Below are 17,835 nucleotides of genomic sequence, written 5' to 3'. Positions count from 1 at the left end.
CACAATAATAACATGGACTGAACCACCACTCACAACCACTAGCACTTTATATAGCCTCTGTAGAAATTATCCACATATCTCACTTATCTTAACTGCACTACTGTATAGTTCTGTGTAAATAATCATTCTGTACATACAATAATTTTTAATCCTACAACTGTTTATAACTTGCATAGTTCACATTTCTGTATAACTGTATATCTCATATTTCTGTATAGTTTTTATTTCATATTCTGTATAGTTTTTCATATTTATATCCTGTTCATAGCCTGTACATAGCTTGTACTCACTACAGCCTGTACATACTTATAGTTATAGAATATTCATAACATACTTCATACCGTGTACATTATAACATACCATAATAGACCCATTTCTGTAATATACTTACATATCTATATTATTGCTAACATATATTGTAATATATCTATATCACGACTAAAGCACTTCTGGATGGATGCAAACTGCATTTCGTTGCCCTGTACCTGTGCATGTGCAATGACAATAAAGTTGAATTCTATTCTATTCTATTCTATTCTATTCTATTCTATTCTATTCTAAATGTATTAATGGAGATGTCCACACTCATTTGAATTCTAATTAACTCAGAATGTATGCATTCATCACAGATGTTCTTATTCCAAAATATTCCAGAAATATTTTTCAATGCAATACAAAGCAGTCCATCTGTTAGTTCTGCATGTTCTAAAAACAAAACGGACAATAAGAGCAGGTTGGTGAAGAATTTGCCTGATGCAGTAGTTGAAGAAAAACCATTTAAAATGTAAGAAACTCCATTAGTGCTTTTATTTTATTATGTCAGCAGTCTGATAGCTGTTGTCCTCATATCTGTGATTCCAGAGCAGAAGAGAAGCTCCACTGTGTAGGAGAGAAGTATGGAAAACTGTCAGACTCGGGCCGGGAATGCTCCTCTGTGTGCGCACCACCTGGGGTGTAAGATCGGCTCAGGAAGTCTCTGACATGTGGTGGCAAAGAAAGAAAGAGCCAGTTTTCCACCAGGAGACCACCTCCATGCAGCCCTGAGCAGGAGCCCAGTTCAGCAGGCAGTTCTTCTAGATTGTTGCTGCGCAAGTCCAACCTGCACAGCTGACTTAGAGCTGCAATCTCTCTGGGTAAGAAGCTAAGAGAGTTGTGAGACATATTCAGGGTGCGCAACTCCAAACAGCAATTGAAAAGCTCAGGGGGTACCCTCTCCAACCTGTTCCCACTGAGGTCCAACTCTGTGAGCAGCTGCAGCGCCTTCACCTCAGCAGGCAGCTCCTCCAGCAGGTTACCGGCAAGCAGGAGCCTCCGAAGGCGTCGAAGAGTGAAGAGCGCTGGAGGAAGGCTCTGGAGCTGGTTGTTAGACAGATCCAAGAGCTCGAGGCCTCTAAGCACACCGACGCTGGCCGGCAGTACCAAAACACGGTTGTAAGCAAGTCTAAGACAAGAGAGACGACGAAGGTGAGCCAGACTGAGCAGCTCCTCCAGAGTTCTTAGGTTATTGTGCTGCAGGTCAAGCACCCGCAGGATGGTCAGTGCTAACAGAGCAGAGGGTAAACGCTCCAGCTGGCAATCCTGCAGATGCAGCTCTGTCAGGTAAACCATCCGCTTCAGGCCCGTCAGCACCAGCAGCCTCGTGCCCTCATTCTGGATCTCCAGTCTCACCAAGCTGCCTGCCACCTCGCAGAGCTCCCCAGGGATCCGCTGCAACATGCCTCGAATCACCAAGACACGTAGGTGACGCAACTGGCGTAGGCTCCCCAGTGCCCAGCTACGGCTCACCCCACCGTCACTGCCTAAGCGACCAGAGAGGTGAAGCTCATGAAGGCCTCGCAAGGAGAGGACCCAGCTGGGGATCTCTGATGCCTGAGTGAAGGTAAGCTGAAGGACTTCTAGACGTTCCTGGAGAAAGGCAAGCGCGCTGGGATCCACAGTTGCTTTGCAGTGGTAGAGGTGCAGCTCCCTGTAGTTGGAATGCCACATAAAAGTCCAAGTTAAAGCTAAAAAGAAGTGAATAATGCTTTAAAAGACTACGCCCCTGCACTGTACAACTCGCCTGAGTGAGGTCATGCTGGTCATGTGTGCAGTAAACCTGGTGTCTGCGATGAGCTCCAGTTTGAGGACCTGAAGCTGGCTGAGGGTGAAGAGGGCTGGAGGAAGGCGAGGCAGGGCCACCAGCTGCAGCCTGGAGCGGCCGTCTGCATCCACGCTGATCATGGCGTGCAGCTTCTCCTCCCCCCAGCGCCTCTCTAAGCTTTCCTCCAGCAGCCTGCTCTCACTGACAGGGGACAAAAACACAAAGAGACGGTGGACCAGCAGAGGGTCGTACTGGTCTAACATGTGTATAAGAAAGGCCAGGTCGTTCTTCAGGTCAGGAACATCTCTCAGGGAGCTCAGCTCCTTCAGTGAATGGAAGGAATACTGCTGCAGAGAGCTGAAGTGAATCAAACACCCCAAGGCAGAAGAAGAAGAAGAAAGAAAAAACAAAGAGAAACATCAAACAGGATATTTTGTAGCCCAAAACACAGCACTACACTTTTTTCCCCTGTAACTGGGTTTCTGATATGCTCATCATCAGGAGCATAATTTATTTATTTATGCTTTTTACATTGAGACTAGTTTCTCTCCTCAAAGCCTGTTAAAGCCTAAAGTAGCACTCATACATACTCTAACTTTCTGTGGGCAACACTATCCACTTTAAAAATATATATTCCTGCCTTTTCTGCTATAAAAACATTGAAAAGTGCACCTTTAACATTTTTTTATTCTAACCTGCTTAAAATCCAGGTGAGGGTGTAAAAATTAAGCAGACCATACAGGCCCAGTAAGGTCAGGTAGGCCACCAGCAGTTTGCGGAGAAGTGACGAGAGCACGTGGATACACTCGAAGGTGGCGTAGCCCACCAGGGCCCGCTCCTCAGGGTGGCAGGTGTGGTTGAAGGACAGGGAGCCGAGAAGAGGGACTGTGTAACTCATAATCAGTGTTACAATCAGGAGTTTGAAAACTGTCTGAGCCAAGTAGACCTGAAGAGGGAAAAATGGGCATCAAGACTAAACGATGACATGGAATAAAAAAAAATTAAGGTAGCAAAGAAGTTGATCTGTGAATCTAGCAGACTAGAGGATCTCTCACCTTACAAATGACAGCTGAGCTTTCACAGTGGGACCTAAACTTCCGGACCCTTTCAAACAGCGCCCTCGCCTGTTCCCCATCACTTTTATCCAGACTGATTACCTGGCTGTGGCTGTCAGCCATTACTGATGGGCTGGAAGAAGGAAGTTGCTCCCGGGAGTCAAGAGATACACAAGACACGGTGGAGTTACAGGACAGTGTGGAGGGACAAGGGGACGGAGGCGTGGCACATGCGCTGTCCATCCTCTTTAAAAGTGGGCTGTCTGTGCCTGAGTCTATGCTCGAGTGTCTTGTGTGGGTCACTGTGGGGGAAGTGGAAGTTCGGTGGTGTGGTTGGTGTGCTCGTCTTCCCTCCTCCACCATCTCCTGGATGCTCTCTTGGTGGGCGGCATGAGACAGGGCCTGAGATGTCCAAGGTGACTCACAGCACTTTGCCAAGATGGCTAGGAACTGCTCTATGCGGGAAGAGGTGTGGGGAAAGTGGAGCCAGAAGGAGCCACTGGCTACCAGGATGAGAGATTGAAGCAAGGCCATGTAAGGGAAGAAGCGGGAGTACAAAGGCAGAGCTTCATGGTAGCACACCTAAAGAAACAGGCAGACAGCAATTGATTGTTTGACCACATGGGGGCAGCAGACATATACTGTGAAACATTAATAACAAAGGGTTACATGTTAACAAAGGAAGAGGATTAGTATAAAAACTGAAATGGGTGCTAAAGTTATTCAGTTCTGTGAGTATGTCTACAGCCCACCTATGGGTTTGCTTATAGACTTACTCCTATAGGTTGGCTATAGGGGTAAACCATGGTTCTATCTCCGAGGGTCAGTAAGGCTTAAATAAGCAACACCATTAGAGCTGTGAGTGAGCACCGAAACAGTCAAATTGTGAATCAGAAGAAACTGGGAGATTAAAGTTCCACTGTAGAGCTGAGATAAGCGGTTTAATAACCTGTGGGCATGAGCAGGTCCTTTTAAATAAAGGTTCAGAATGTTAAATATAGCTCACTCTATGCTTTCACAGAGTGAATGACAAAAACAATAAAGCCAGCACTACTTTACCTGGCTAATATAAATGTACTGCTGGTACACCAAATGCGTACGCCGACCCCGAGGTGCAGAGTGAAGATTTGGGCCGATTTTGTGTGCGTGGTGTATTTGAGGCTGTGACGATGGAGACAGTCCCACATTGGCACTTTTTGAGTGACTGTGATCAGTAGTGTTTGTAGTTGAATCCAAAGGAATGCACACTACTCGGTCCCTGGACAGCTGCTCCGTACAAGCCAGGACAGATGTCATCAACATCAGGACCACCAGGTAGTCCATAAAGACCTCCCACCAGGGCTTCAGCAGTTTAGACCTGTTCTGATGCTGATTCAGAGGCGCTAGCTCTGACAGGGAAAACATGGTGTCCTCTGGGTCCTGCAAGATTTGCTTTAAAAATGAGAAAACTAAGAGAGAACTACAGCACTGACCAAATGTGGAAAGTTGTATTAAAGGATCACATCATGAGCTGAACTGCAGAACTGAACTACAGTGAATTTCATGAATATTTAACAGTCAATTTGATATAATATATAGAAAATCTTTTGAAATTTCAAATAGATGTATTCCAGAAAACTTTGAAATGCTATTGCTAACTAATAGTAAACTAATTATATATATAAAAAAATCCACTTAAGTACTATTTGGCAAAAATGCAAATTGGATCATAACAGTCCTTGTTGTTTTATTCACAGCTCTTCACCTACCTGTGCAAATAACGTCTTCTCTTGCTATTCTCTCTCTACTTGTGATCAACCCACAGCCGCATTACAGAAACTCCAAGCCGGCGCTGTCTGGTTTAGCAGTGAGAAACTTCTGAAACTTACAAAACAAACTCCTCCTGAGCTGACCGGCGCAAGGCTTTTCAAAAGTTGCCATGGCAGCAGAGGATGTGTGGCTGAGAAATTTAAGTCAATGCTAGAAGCCTGCTCAAGACCCACCGGGGGTTTGCTTGCTCCCTTTAACTCCTTCAGAACTGAAGTACAAAGACAAAAATGTGACACACACAAAAATAGTGGAAAAATGTTTCCACTGGACAAAGTGAAAATACTTCATATGCATAATGACGGGAATACTTTAGCTACTTTATACACCGTTGGGAAGTTCAACTGACAACACTTCACAATACAGCCTGGTGAAATCTGCCTCCATAAGTCACCAACAGTAGTTCCCAGTAGGCCCAGTAGAACAAGGTGATAACCAAGGAAAGCGGAAAGAGTACTTATAGCTCCACTTTCTTCATTCTTATTACGTATTATTAGTATTAGGTGTACTGCAGAGTATCCTAGGCTCCACTTTCTACATTCTAATTTTGCAGTACTAGTAGGCAGGCGGGCTGTATGATAAAGTATCCTAAGCCTTACTTTTTACATTGTAACTACACATTATTTTCGGTGTCAGCTGTAATATGTGTCAGTTATTGTGTTTGCAGCTTCATACCTAAAATCCTTATATGGATTAAAGCAAATAATGTCTAGTGCCGTCAGTTAAAAGAGGTATAAGGTTGCGGCATAAAAACATAAACTACAGTAAAAAAGTTAAGTGAAAGCATTCTCCAGCAGAGGTCGCTGAAGTTACGGTATCGCTCTGACTGCACTCAACTGTAGTCGCACACGCTGTCTGTGAACGTTCCTCTTCTGCCGCTCTCACCACTTAATTACAAAACCCGAGCTTCTGTAGTGAGACCTTAAAGGTCAAAGAACTTTGATGACCAAAGTTTTCAAACTGACTTGTGAGCATTTGTGTGTGTGTGTGCAAGAGAGGGTCATAATGTAAATTCCTGGTGTGTCATTTCCTTGATATTCAGGCCACTAAACAATCTGGAGCAAACACTCAAACTGAAAATGAACCACAAGATGAGCTACTCCACACAGCTGGTGTATGTGTGTAAGTGTGAAAACTGTGTGCTCGCGCGTGTGTGTGTGTGTGTCTGCATGTGCATGCTTTTGAGTGTGGGGCCGGGTTTTACAGAGCAGAAACGAAAAGTGGTGTGGAAGATGCAGCAGTGGTGGCAAACATTATGTGTGAGCGAGAAATGCATTCACTCATGCCACAGAGAAAAATCTCAAGATAAATTCTGCAACTGTGACTGACGAGGACAGTTCTTTAGATAACATCCTCAGCTTCTCTACGTAAACATTCAAACCCACAATACCGCCCCAGATTGCTGGGCGTTTGTTAAATCTAAAAGCTTTATATAGCTTTAAGAATTGCAGTGCAGTTTTACACCGACTGCATTAGATTTTCTTCTAAAGCTCTCTTTCTCTCTTTGTGTGTGTGTGTTTGTGTATGCTTCTGACAACGGCTACTTGAAGTGCTGTATGAGTACCCCAACTGTTTACTCATAACAATCAAAAAAGCTGAATTTGGAAGTCTGTGCACTTCTTGCCTTCGACCGTTGCCATCTTGGTTACATAGATGAATGGCAAAGACCGCCAACCGAAGAAGCTTCTGGGATGAAACAGAGTTAAAACATCTTCAGGAAAGTTAAAGAAGTCCAGTCGCTTTTCTTTCTAAGCTCCTTAGACCTCTAATATTTCCTCTTCTACAAGTTTTAGACCAGTAGAAGAATAAATTATCATTGGTGTTAACACTATGGTCACCACTAAGCTAGCTAGTTAACAGTGACAGATTGTTCTACCTTTTAGCTTTGCTCTTTTTGCCTTCATAGCACACAGTTTTCAAATGAATATGTGGAATCCTGTGAAAAATACTGCAGTACTCCCCACCATTCAATAGGCTGTAGAACCACATTTAGCAAGTTTAACTTAAAATAATTAATCTCTCTGAGATTTGGTCTGTCTCTAACATTGTACTCTTCTATACTGTGTTATGCACAGCTCTCTTGCACAGCATTTCAGTTAGGCTGAAGTCTACAAACCAAGCTCAAATCATCAAGGCTCTACCACTGTGCTTTAAGAGTTGGTAGGAGGTGTTTGTGCTGGTATGCTGTTTGTTTGTGGTGGTGTGTATTACAGTCACACATCTCTACTCTGGTCTGGTTTGTCCAAATCCAAGAAATTCAAGAATTCTTATGGTTTGTTCAAATGGAACTACCAACCTAAGCTGACACCATCACTCACTTTTAGTAAACTGACTTAAAGTAAAATGACCTGGGTAAACTTTCTTTTTATTTTTTAACAGCGCTCTGTATCTTTAGTATCATTATTATATCCATACAATATTGATTGTAAATAAGGTTAGCACGTTGTTAAAGCAGGCCATAGAAAAGGCCTGCTTTAACAACGATGCTTTCTCCTGGCAGTTGTTTCAAAACAAGCCTTACTTGTTCTGTCTTTTCTAATTGTGCTGTCATGGACTTTAACATTTAGCATGCTAATTGAGGCCTGTAGAGGCCAAGATGTAGTTTTGATTTATTTCAATTTTTCTGAGCATTGGCACCATCTGACCTTAGGGTGAGTTTGCTGGGAAGATTGTGGAATTGTGTTTACATAGACGTGAATGTTTCAAACCAGCAAAGTGCACAAACATCTGCTGCTACTTACGGCTGATTCAGACTTCTGCTGTGAATCTTTGTATAGCCTACAATGTAATCTATGCAAGTAGTTGATGTCTCTGGTATTTAAGCTTTATGTGTTAATTACTATGTGATTGCTTTATACGTCGTGCCAACAGAAAGAAATGCTGTGACTTCTTCCTTCCTGGCCAATCACAGCGGTTGTGGGCAGCTTTGCAGTTTGGTTGGCATACGTCAGATTATGCTGCAGTGTTTCAGAGGGGTTTCGTTTTTCATCATACACACAGTTCTGTGAAAATCTTTCCATGTGACTGTATGTATGACAGATGTAACACATCAAATGATGGCCTTACAGTGGAACTTTTGATTTAGCGAACAACAAAGCTCATTCTTTCTCCAAAATCTCCGTTGCTTGCTAACATGTTAAAGCTGAAATATCTTATTTCCTGGCTATTTAGAGTCAGTTCAATAAGCACTAAATGTGCTATTGATCTTACATTTCTGCAGCATGTAAAGCTGTATTTTATGGGAATGTGCTAAAAGTATTTGACAGATGAAAGCTTCACTTTAGCTTTAGCTGAGGTACCCACCCCCAAGAGTCTGTCCATACTTATTTAAATGGGAGGGCTATCAGTGTGCTAACTTACAGGAAGAAATTAATGCACTTCCTGAAACATCAAACTACACATTTAGGGTAAATTCCTGTGTATGTGTAGTGGCCAGCTTCAGCACAGCTAAATATGATAAACAGAATAATATTTGAATAGAAGTCATTACACAGAGAACTAATCAACTCAAGTCTTTGTTAAACTTCTGTATTTTTCTCTTGTTTTCAAAAGAGAGGACATTATGGTTTCCATGATCTCACTGCAAAACAAACTGAGGTTTTTCTATGTCTTTCGGGGAACGTGGCTACAAAATTAGAAAGCAGGGCTGTGGTGTGATGAACATTACAAGGGGCTGCTATCCTATAAACACCCTCGGTTTCAAAGTTGTGCTCTAAACACTGCGGCTTCACACCTTTTCAACTGCAATATACACACACACTGTGACGCACTCACACACCCTTGCCCATAGGCAGGGATGTTTTGGGTGGGGTTGAGTTAGGTGACAGGATTCACACGACCATGTCATGAAAAAACATCACAAGTTGCAACAAACCTCACACATCAAATGGCTAACATCTTTAATCACAAGCAAACAGCTCAGACACCCTTCACAGTGATGGCCGTCGAGTTTATGGTAAACATTCTGTAACTCCGACGGAATTATTAGAATTAGTAGCTGACTTATGATCAGAAGCAAGGCCCTGTCTGTAAATGTTCAAGACTTTTTTAAAAGACACAAAGAAAGTACACCCGCTGTCCAATCTGAAGTTTAGGTATCAGGATGTAATAAAAATAATTTAGCTCTTTAGCAGGTCTTAAAATCACATAAATACAACTTTTGAACTTTACAACCACAAAACATGACATATTATACCGTGTCTTTGTTTATTTATCTAACAAACACTATGAAAAATCATCATCGCCAAATGTGAGCACCTCTATAAAAGCTGACGCTTTGGTTGTTTGCTGGTCTGGAGCTTTCAGGTGTTTGTTAACACAATAGCAAGGAGGAAAGACATCAGCAGTAACCCTAAATAAGCAACTGTTGCTGTCCATCAATCTAGGAAAGGACATATATGAGGTGTAAATAATTTGAAGTCCACCGTTCTATGTTCAGGACAGATGCCAGATCCCAGCAAAATCACCCCAACCCTGGCGTTTTGAGCCAGGCTGCCCACCATGATCGGTCAAAACAGCAATGCTCATGATGCATATGCAAAAAAAGAGAGAAATACAGTATTTAATCACATTATTTTCTGTTTAAAAGATGCATTGCAAAGAATAATTGAACTCATTTTACTACATTTTGTTCGTGGTACCATTGATGGTGTAGCTGAAGGGGAATTCTAGTTTCTTTGTCTTGCAGAAGGAAGGTAGGGGAGGGTTCATTGGGCAATCCAGTGTCAGTAAAGAAAACAATGCTAGTTCCTGTATACTGTACCAGCAACTTGGTTACGGCGTTCGGTGTATGCTCTGCCTGCTAGCATCTTGCACCCTGCTGTAATGTGCTGGACTGTCTCAGGAGCATCTTTGCACAGGGTGTGGCTGAGGTCTTGTCTGGTGTGGTAGACCCCAACCTTGCTGGAGCTTCTGCTTTGAGCTTGTTCCTGTGCTGCCAGCATTAGTGCCTCTGTGCGGTTTTTCTGTCCAGCTTTGTAGGATTTCTCAGTAATCACCACTTCCTCTATCTGCCGATGTGCATATCGTGCAGGGGCCTGTCATTTCATGACAATTCCCCCTCTAGCTCCTCTTCTTTCTCAAATTTCTGCTGCCTGAGGTATTCACTAAGGGCATGATCAGTTTTGGCCATTTTCCTGATGTACTCATGGATGTTTGCTGTTTCGTCCTGGATAGTGGTTCTGACACTCACTAGCCCTTCCTTCCACTCAGCATACAGTCTCAGGGCGCTGTACTTTGGGTAAAATCCTCCATGGACAAGGAGCTTCCTTGTTTTAATATCAGTGGCTTCTGTCTCCTCCTTTGGTCAGCGTATTATCCCAGCAGGGTATCTGATGACTGGCAGGGCGTAGGTGGTGATTGCCCGGGTCTTGTTCTTCCCATTCAACTGACTCCTCAGGACTTGCTTATGTGGTGTTGCAGCTTTCCTAGGTACGTGTTGCTGTCCTCAGTGTCTGCAGTACTGCCTTCTGCTAGTACAGTCTCCTCAGTTCTGACTACCTTCCCTCTCTTTGTTATCATCCGACTACACTTTCCCACCTTGAATGACATTCCAATGTTATTGCTATAGATCCTAGTGGTATGGATCAGGGAATCGATGTCTCATTCATTCCTGGCATACGGCTTGTTGTCATCTATGTAGAGGAGGTGACTGATGTTTGCTCCATTCTGTAGCAGGTATCCATTGGGGGGGGTTCAGGCCTGTGCAGAACATCAGCAGGGACAGAGTGTCTCCTTGGTAATCCAGCACTCGATGGTCACTTGTGCTTTTGGCTTGAAGTTGGCCTCTAGTGTTGTCCGCCACATCCCCATCAAATTCCTGATGAAGGCTTTTAGGGTACTGTGGACAGTTCCAGGCATTCCAGGATCCATACATCCATCCAGTTTAGTGGACTATGAGGAGTGGCCTTTCAAGTTAGTTTGAACTACGTCTAAACCAGATTACCAGTATGTCAGTTTACCAATCCAGCCCTGCATGCAAGGCTCAAAAAAAGAAAAAAAGAGCTACATCTCAGAGTCTACAGGCCTCAGTCAGCATTTTAAATGTTAAAGTTCATGACACCACGATTAGAAAAAGACTGAGCAAGTATGAGAGAAAACCTCTTCTCTCTAAAAAGAACACAGCAGTACAGCATAGCTGTGCAAAGCTGCATCTGAACAAACCACAAGACTTCTTTGGACAGATGAAACCAAAGTGGAGATAGTGCCCACATGAACCTGGGCACATTGCCGTAAGTGAGAAAACCATGAACTCCTCCGTGTACCAAAGTATTCTCGAGTCAAATGCTTGGCTCGGTAAAGCTTGGCTAAAACTGGGTCATGTAACAAGAATAAGCAGAGGAGCAAATTTACCACAGAATGGCTGAAAAAGAAAAGCATCAATGTGTTGCAATGGCCAATTCAAAGTCAGGGACATTAAGAGAGTTGTGCATAAACAAATGCCCGCAAACCTGTAAAGAATAGCAGGCCAAAATGCTCCACAATGTTTCATGGGACTCATAAAGATACACAGAAAATGTATTACTGCTAAAGATAGTTCTACAAGCTGTTGAATCATGGTTTGCAGTGCTTCTGCATTTGGTTTTTTGTTAAAGAAATAGAGATGGTGTAATATACTCTGAGATTGTACATAGATAGCTTTAAGACTTGGAAAAACCCAGATAATGTTTTTTTTATTATGTCCGGATATGTAAAACATTACAAGTGAAAGAGGGTGTAGTTTTTTGTTGTTTTTTGGTATGCCTGTAATCATAGGTCTATTTCCTTTTAGAGCTTGTGGTTATATATTTAGAGTCTCTCTGGGGATGTAGGCAGCAGCTGTCTTGGGTACCTTGTCATTGATGAGTTCTCACACCCCCTTACCTTTCTGTAACCCTGCTCTGTCATAGTCACGCAAATCTCAGTTGGATGAATGTGTAGGAGTGGGGATGCCCATTTGCTTGCTAAATTTGAGAAAATTTCTCTCCAATATTGTCATAGTTACCATAATTTGTTTGTCCTTACACAGAGTGGTGGCAGCTATAGGTAGTTTAGTGGTGCCGAGCTGGGTGGTAAGACTAAAGCTCCTCTGGTTCAGTAATTTGTTAAATGAAAAAATGTGAAAATTTGGTTTTAAATTGAATCTGTGGCGTTTTCAATCTGACAGCAATTGATTGAAAAGAGTAGGAGGATGTGATAAGCGGTAACACAGAAAGAAAATACCTCAGCAAAATACCTCCTTCCTGTTCAGTGGGTGGCACAGGCCTGGTTGGAAGTATTGTGGCTTTACTTTTGTACATGGCCCTGTAATATAGTATAATATTGAGAGCTACAGCAACCAGTTCCCATGGCTATAGATACAGTGTTACACAACATACGTGCATCATATCGTAAAGTACATCTGGTGTTTTTCCTGCCACTGCTGTGGCCCTTTTATGTTACTGTATATAGTCTCATTTACTTTGACGAAGCGCTTACTTGACACACACTCAGGACATTACCAAAATCGGCATCAAATTCTCACAAAGCTGTAAAACTTTTACGATTTCCTCCCCTCAGCTAAAAAAGAAACTCCTGAACTGTCCATAACCTTCGTTTTTTTGCCAACCAGAGTGAGAGAAAGTTGAAAAGTTGCGAGGAAATGAGTGTAAAATGGGTGGGTGGGGGTAAACTGTAGACACAAGAGAAGCTGTTGGCCGTGAGAAAGTGGCATAGCGCTTCATTCGTCAAGTCCCCTGACTGAAACCACTGCAAGCCACCAGCCACAGCAGCTACACAGATAAACAGCAGCGATCTGAGACTGTAGCCTGACCTCGAGGCTGCCCGATAACGTGAACCTTCTCTTCCTTTGATCGTCGATAATGATTCATTTGAAGTAATGATGTCATTAAATGTGCTAGATACACCCACTCTGTTCTTGCCAGTTATAAAAAAGTACAAAGACTGTTTTGTAATTAAGTTGCTGCATATGCAGAATATCCAGAAACATCACTTAGATGTGCTGTCTGGCTCAGGGCCCCTGAACATCACATATTATGGACAGTGATCCATCTTAAGCTGTAGTTTTTAAGCTCGACTTACCTGATGTAGGTGTGTTTGCTTACGCAGCTGACTTTTCTCACATGGTCTGGTGCAACTTTGAAGGATATAATGGATTTACTATTGGTGCACTCTCAACCTTATGTATAATAATTAATGATGGAGCTCAACTGCATGCTAGATTAAGATAAAGAATAATCTGTCACTTGTTATTCTTGCATTTTATCTCACTGCTAAGTGTTTACTTTACATCATCACTATCAGAGACTTTGCAACCGCCATGTGATAAAACCAAACGGATGACATCAGCGCACGAAACGCAGCTTTCTGTCCACTGTTCACCCTTTTGTGGTACTGTTTTTACCCATGTGACCAATTAATTACAATATTTTTTCCCCTATGTAGCAGAAATACAAATCTTAGGAAAATACCTCTTAAATGGCTTTTAAGGTCACAGAGGACACTATCCAAGTGTTTTCAGTCGTGTCTCTAATTATACAAAACTGACCCATTAAATAAATAGCTGGTGTAAAACATTTCATAAAGTAGTATTTGTTTTGAAAGAGTTCTGAGAACTATGCTGCTAAAATCTATCCATTCATTTTCCTCTGCTTATCCAATCCAAGTTCATGGTTCTGGCTAACACAGAGAGACAGCACACACACACACACACACACACACACACACACACACACACACACACACACACACACACCTTTGTAATGACCTTTTCCCCTTATTTTCGTAGCTGGTGGGGTGTGGAGGAGGGTAGTTGGACTAAGACTGAGAGAGTGACAGTCGGAGTGTGACAGAACGGAGCGAACACCTCCAACGTGTGTGTGCATGGAAATATAAATAAGCACAGAGTCCAAAAACTCTCCCCTTTGGTGTGTGTGTGTGTGTGTGTGAGTGTGTGTGTGTGTGTGTGTGTGTGTGTGTGCGCACGCTACACCTACCCTGGGCCTGTGTAAAAAAGTAATTGCCCTTTTTAAGCATAATAACTGCTTGTGCCACCCTTTGCCTCAAGAACTACAGTGAATCTGGCGATGGGTCTTCCACATCAGTTCAGAGGAATTTTATGTTAGCATTCCCGGGCCATGGACCCAGGCTTTTGTGTTTGTAATTTCTTTATGAATTTTGTGATTCCTTGACTTTTTGAGAATCTCTTATGTTTTTATTTGGGTCTTCTTTGTATATTAATATGGTTGATAGTTTCCTTAAGCATTTCTTATATCCTCTGTGGGCTCTGTTTATGTTCTGGTTCACCTTCTTGGTTATGTAATATTTAGTTATTGTCCTTTGTGCTCTCTTTGCTCCCTCAGTCAGATCCCCACGACTGTCTGGTCTTTGATTCTGTCTCCATGTTTATTTTCTGTCCACTATCAAGTTTCCAGTTTTACTCTGAAGGTCTCTCGTCCCTTGTGTGTTTTGTTGAGTTTACCTTCCCTCGTTTCATTATTCTAGATTTGCTCTCGCTGTGTTTCCCACCCGTTTCCTCTCTGCCACACTCTCCCCTGTGTATCGTCTTTGCCAGACCGTACTGTTCAGTTCCCCAGCGTCATTTTGTCCCATGGTCTTTGTACCGATGTGTCTCTTTGCCCCATGTTAGTTTATTGGTTCAAACTTGGTTTCTGTTTTGATTTCTGTTTTGTCTCATGTTGGTTTTTCATCAGTTCAATAACGGGCTCGCCTTTTGTTAACCTCCATCTGCCTCTGCGTCTGTACCTTGCATCCTCCAGCAACACATACTGACATTTGGCCCACTCTTCTTTGCATAAGTGCTTTTATTCAGGCACATTAGAGAGTTTTTGAGCATGACCCTGTGTTATTGACCCTGTGTTTATCAACGTTATTTTCGACTTTCAGATTCTGTTCATTATTAAATATCTTCCATAATTAATTAAATTTTAATCCCTTGAGTTTCAGTTTTCCTGCCATCATTTCTTCCCCTGTCTAATGTTTCCAGCTAACCACCCACCAGCTGCAGTGATAGCTAGCCACCTTTCTGAGCCTGCTTCATCTGTTTTGCCATCCTCAAAGAGGAAATGTGGTCTTTGGTAACACCGCAGTAAGCCTGAGCACTGCAGCAGAAGCCAAGCAACGAAGCCTGCTCTTCCAACCTGGGTCAGTCAACCAGGCCGTGGCTAGCTCTGAGTGAAATCAATGCTAGGCCCACTCTAAGGTTCCCTTCTGGATTGTTTGACACAAAGACTGAAGACACTAAAGATGAGAGCTGCTAGGTGCACATCTGTTTCTGTACCTGCGTCAGTCAGCACTGGGCCCACAGAGTGTTTCGCTGCCCACTTCTGTTGTTGCTAGTGTGGTGGATTTTTGTTTGATATGTATAACTATGTAACTATATACACTATATATCTATGCGCACTGAACATATATATTTTAACTTTCATGTAGAGTCTTAAGCACAAGACATTTTTGCTTCACCGAGGTTTATTAAGTTGGTACTGTAACAGGGCAGTTAATGTAGGGGGAGAGTTCTCTTGAATAATTTACTTAATAATTAATTAATTTAACGTCTTTAACGCAGCACAACCAAAACAGTAACATTGTAATAGAGATCCTGAACACATCACGATAAAATATCATACAAAATACACACACACACACACACACACGCACACTTTGAACCCAAACTGAAGTGTTTATTATATGTTATAAGATTGTGCCACTTGCTGTATAAGATTTAATAATTAGGATTAATGTGTGACCTTTGACCATGTTGTGACCTATTGTCAGAGGGTAAAGCAAAGGGTTAACCTATTGGTGTCACTTTGGACCGGGCCCTCAGCCAGCGCCAGGTGTGAACTCTGGCCGCTATCTGACCCCAGCAGCTGTGCTGGGCGTGTGGGAAAGTTACCCAGCAGCAGGGGGCGGCGATACTGGTCCCTATATTAGGGGACCAGAGGACGCCCCCGGAGTTCTTTTTCCTCCTGCTGCTGCTACCTGTCCGTCTCTGTGTTGCTCTGCTGTCTGTGCTTAAGGCTGTACACCCCGGGGTTTTGCTTTGCTTGTTTTCTGCTCTGTAATTTTCTTGCTAAATGTCTGTATGTATTTTTCCTGCTGTTCATATGATTCAGTGTATTAAACTCTGTTCCAAGAATTCTACTCTTTTACAGAGCATCTTTTTGAGTGTCTTGGTTTTAATTGGATTTGGATCTCCACATCGTTGGTGGAAGAAGGTTATCAGGATGGCTTCAAAATTTGCGACCACACTAGGTCCCAGTGAGAGACCAACCTGGGCTGGCAAACCCAGAGACTGAGCACGTTGCATCTGCACCGCTGCAAGGGTGAGGGCAACCAGGCCACAGCCTCAACCCCAGCCTCCAGAGCTGGCTGTGTGTCCTCTGCAGCCTCAGCCTCTGCAACCAAAGCATCCTGGACCAGCCATTCTGCTTGCATCTACTGACACCAGGCTTTTTGCCATTGTTGACAACAATGAACCTCCTGAGGTATCCTGTCAAAATGTGAAAGTTGGTATCCCGACTTGTGCCATACAGATTATAGAGGGGAGAGTATCATAGTGCAAGGATAGAAACTGGAGCAAGGAAGTGTAAGCTAAGAGTTAATTTGAAGTTTCTCACAAAGAAAGTATAAAATGGACACACCGCTGAATAAACTAAACTAAAAGACCAACATGGGAAAATTCTAAAAAAAAAAAAATACATAGAAATATAAATTCTGGGTAAAGAACAGAATTCATGGTTCCATCAATACAGAAAGTCATCCAGGTACTGAAGCCCCAGACTGCCATCACACTACCAGCACCAGGTGTGACTGTTGGTATACTGTTCTTTGTATGAAATGCTGAAATGCTAGTTTTATACCACATGTAATGAGACTATATATGTATGTGTGTGTGTGTAGTCACTTGAGGTACTGTAATACTTATGTCATGTTTACCTTATAATAAAGTAAGAAGTAAAATATAAAGTACTATACTCCAGACTATCACAGCGAGTAAACATCTGGATCAAAACAAAAGAAAAATGAACTTTTGCCTACAATTCTTTTTTCTTGCCTCGCTCTGCTTCAGGTTTCAGGTTCCTAGAAAGACAGTTTTCTGCCACCATCGGGGGAACGAGCAGCCCCTGAACCCCCCAAAACAAATGAAGTTGAAAACCCACCGAACCCACCAGCCCGTCTCGGCTCCCTGCACTCCTCTCGTCTGCTCTCCCTGAAAGCCCCTGGGAAAAGGTTGCCAGCCCCCCACCACATCAACCACAGTGCTCTGACATGCCTGTCTTTGTGCACATCAAGGGGAACTCATCTTCAGTTTGTGCTGCTCACACCAGGAGTCAGATGAGTTGCTTGCAGAAAATACAGCCACACGGAGAAAAGCGTTGGTTTCAGTTCATGTGTCTTTGATTTGATTTCAGTCTGAGGTCAGATTCGGGCTCCAGAAGATATCTGTTCAGAAATGCCTTTTTTTTCCAGTTGTGTCAGTGAGAACTTGCAGTGGGGAATTCTGACAATTTTGCTGACAATTTGGCAAAAAACTCAAAGAAGTCAAAGAAGTCTTCTTTGTTGTTAATGACAGTCGAACTCTTAAGCAGTGACTAACATCATTTAGGTAGATAGGATAGATGATAGAAGATGTTTTCATCTTGTACATTTAATTACTCTTTGTGGCTGACATTTCCAGACAAACAAGGGTATTCATCTTGTAAAATGATAAGCAATAGTGTAAAATTGAGAGGTCGTGTGGAGTTTATGAGATATGTAAACCGTGGTACTTTTCCCAAGTAAGTTTCAGAGAAACAGCCGAGAGTTCGTCATGCCCACAGGGGGCACACTGTTAAAAGCTGTACAAACAGGGCAAGCTAACATCTGGGCTAATTATAATCTGCATTTGATCATGGT

General features: G+C 42.7%; 1 protein-coding gene across 2 annotated transcripts; it reads right to left on the bottom strand.

Moving 5' to 3' along the window:
- Positions 1 to 467: 467 nt before the first annotated feature.
- si:ch211-106h11.1 (volume-regulated anion channel subunit LRRC8D) lies at positions 468 to 5,488 on the bottom strand. Of its 2 annotated transcripts, none has more exons than XM_013270195.3 (6): positions 4,884 to 5,488; positions 4,195 to 4,566; positions 3,136 to 3,717; positions 2,776 to 3,026; positions 2,060 to 2,437; positions 468 to 1,966 (listed from the first exon to the last, which is right to left on the bottom strand). In XM_013270195.3, exons 2-6 carry the CDS (start codon positions 4,537 to 4,539, stop codon positions 844 to 846), a joined length of 2,679 nt encoding a protein of 892 aa, XP_013125649.1. In that variant the 5' UTR covers positions 4,540 to 4,566; positions 4,884 to 5,488; the 3' UTR covers positions 468 to 843. The 2 variants fall into 2 exon arrangements, with proteins under 2 accessions (XP_013125649.1, XP_003443213.1); XM_003443165.5 differs by having other exon boundaries at positions 4,195 to 4,554; positions 4,884 to 5,487.
- Positions 5,489 to 17,835: the final 12,347 nt, after the last annotated feature.

Source organism: Oreochromis niloticus, linkage group LG4 (genome assembly GCF_001858045.2).
Source record: "Oreochromis niloticus isolate F11D_XX linkage group LG4, O_niloticus_UMD_NMBU, whole genome shotgun sequence".
Classification (NCBI taxonomy): Eukaryota; Metazoa; Chordata; class Actinopteri; order Cichliformes; family Cichlidae; genus Oreochromis; species Oreochromis niloticus.
Note: the sequence above shows the minus strand (reverse complement) of the source record. Positions and strands in the feature narration are given on the sequence as shown.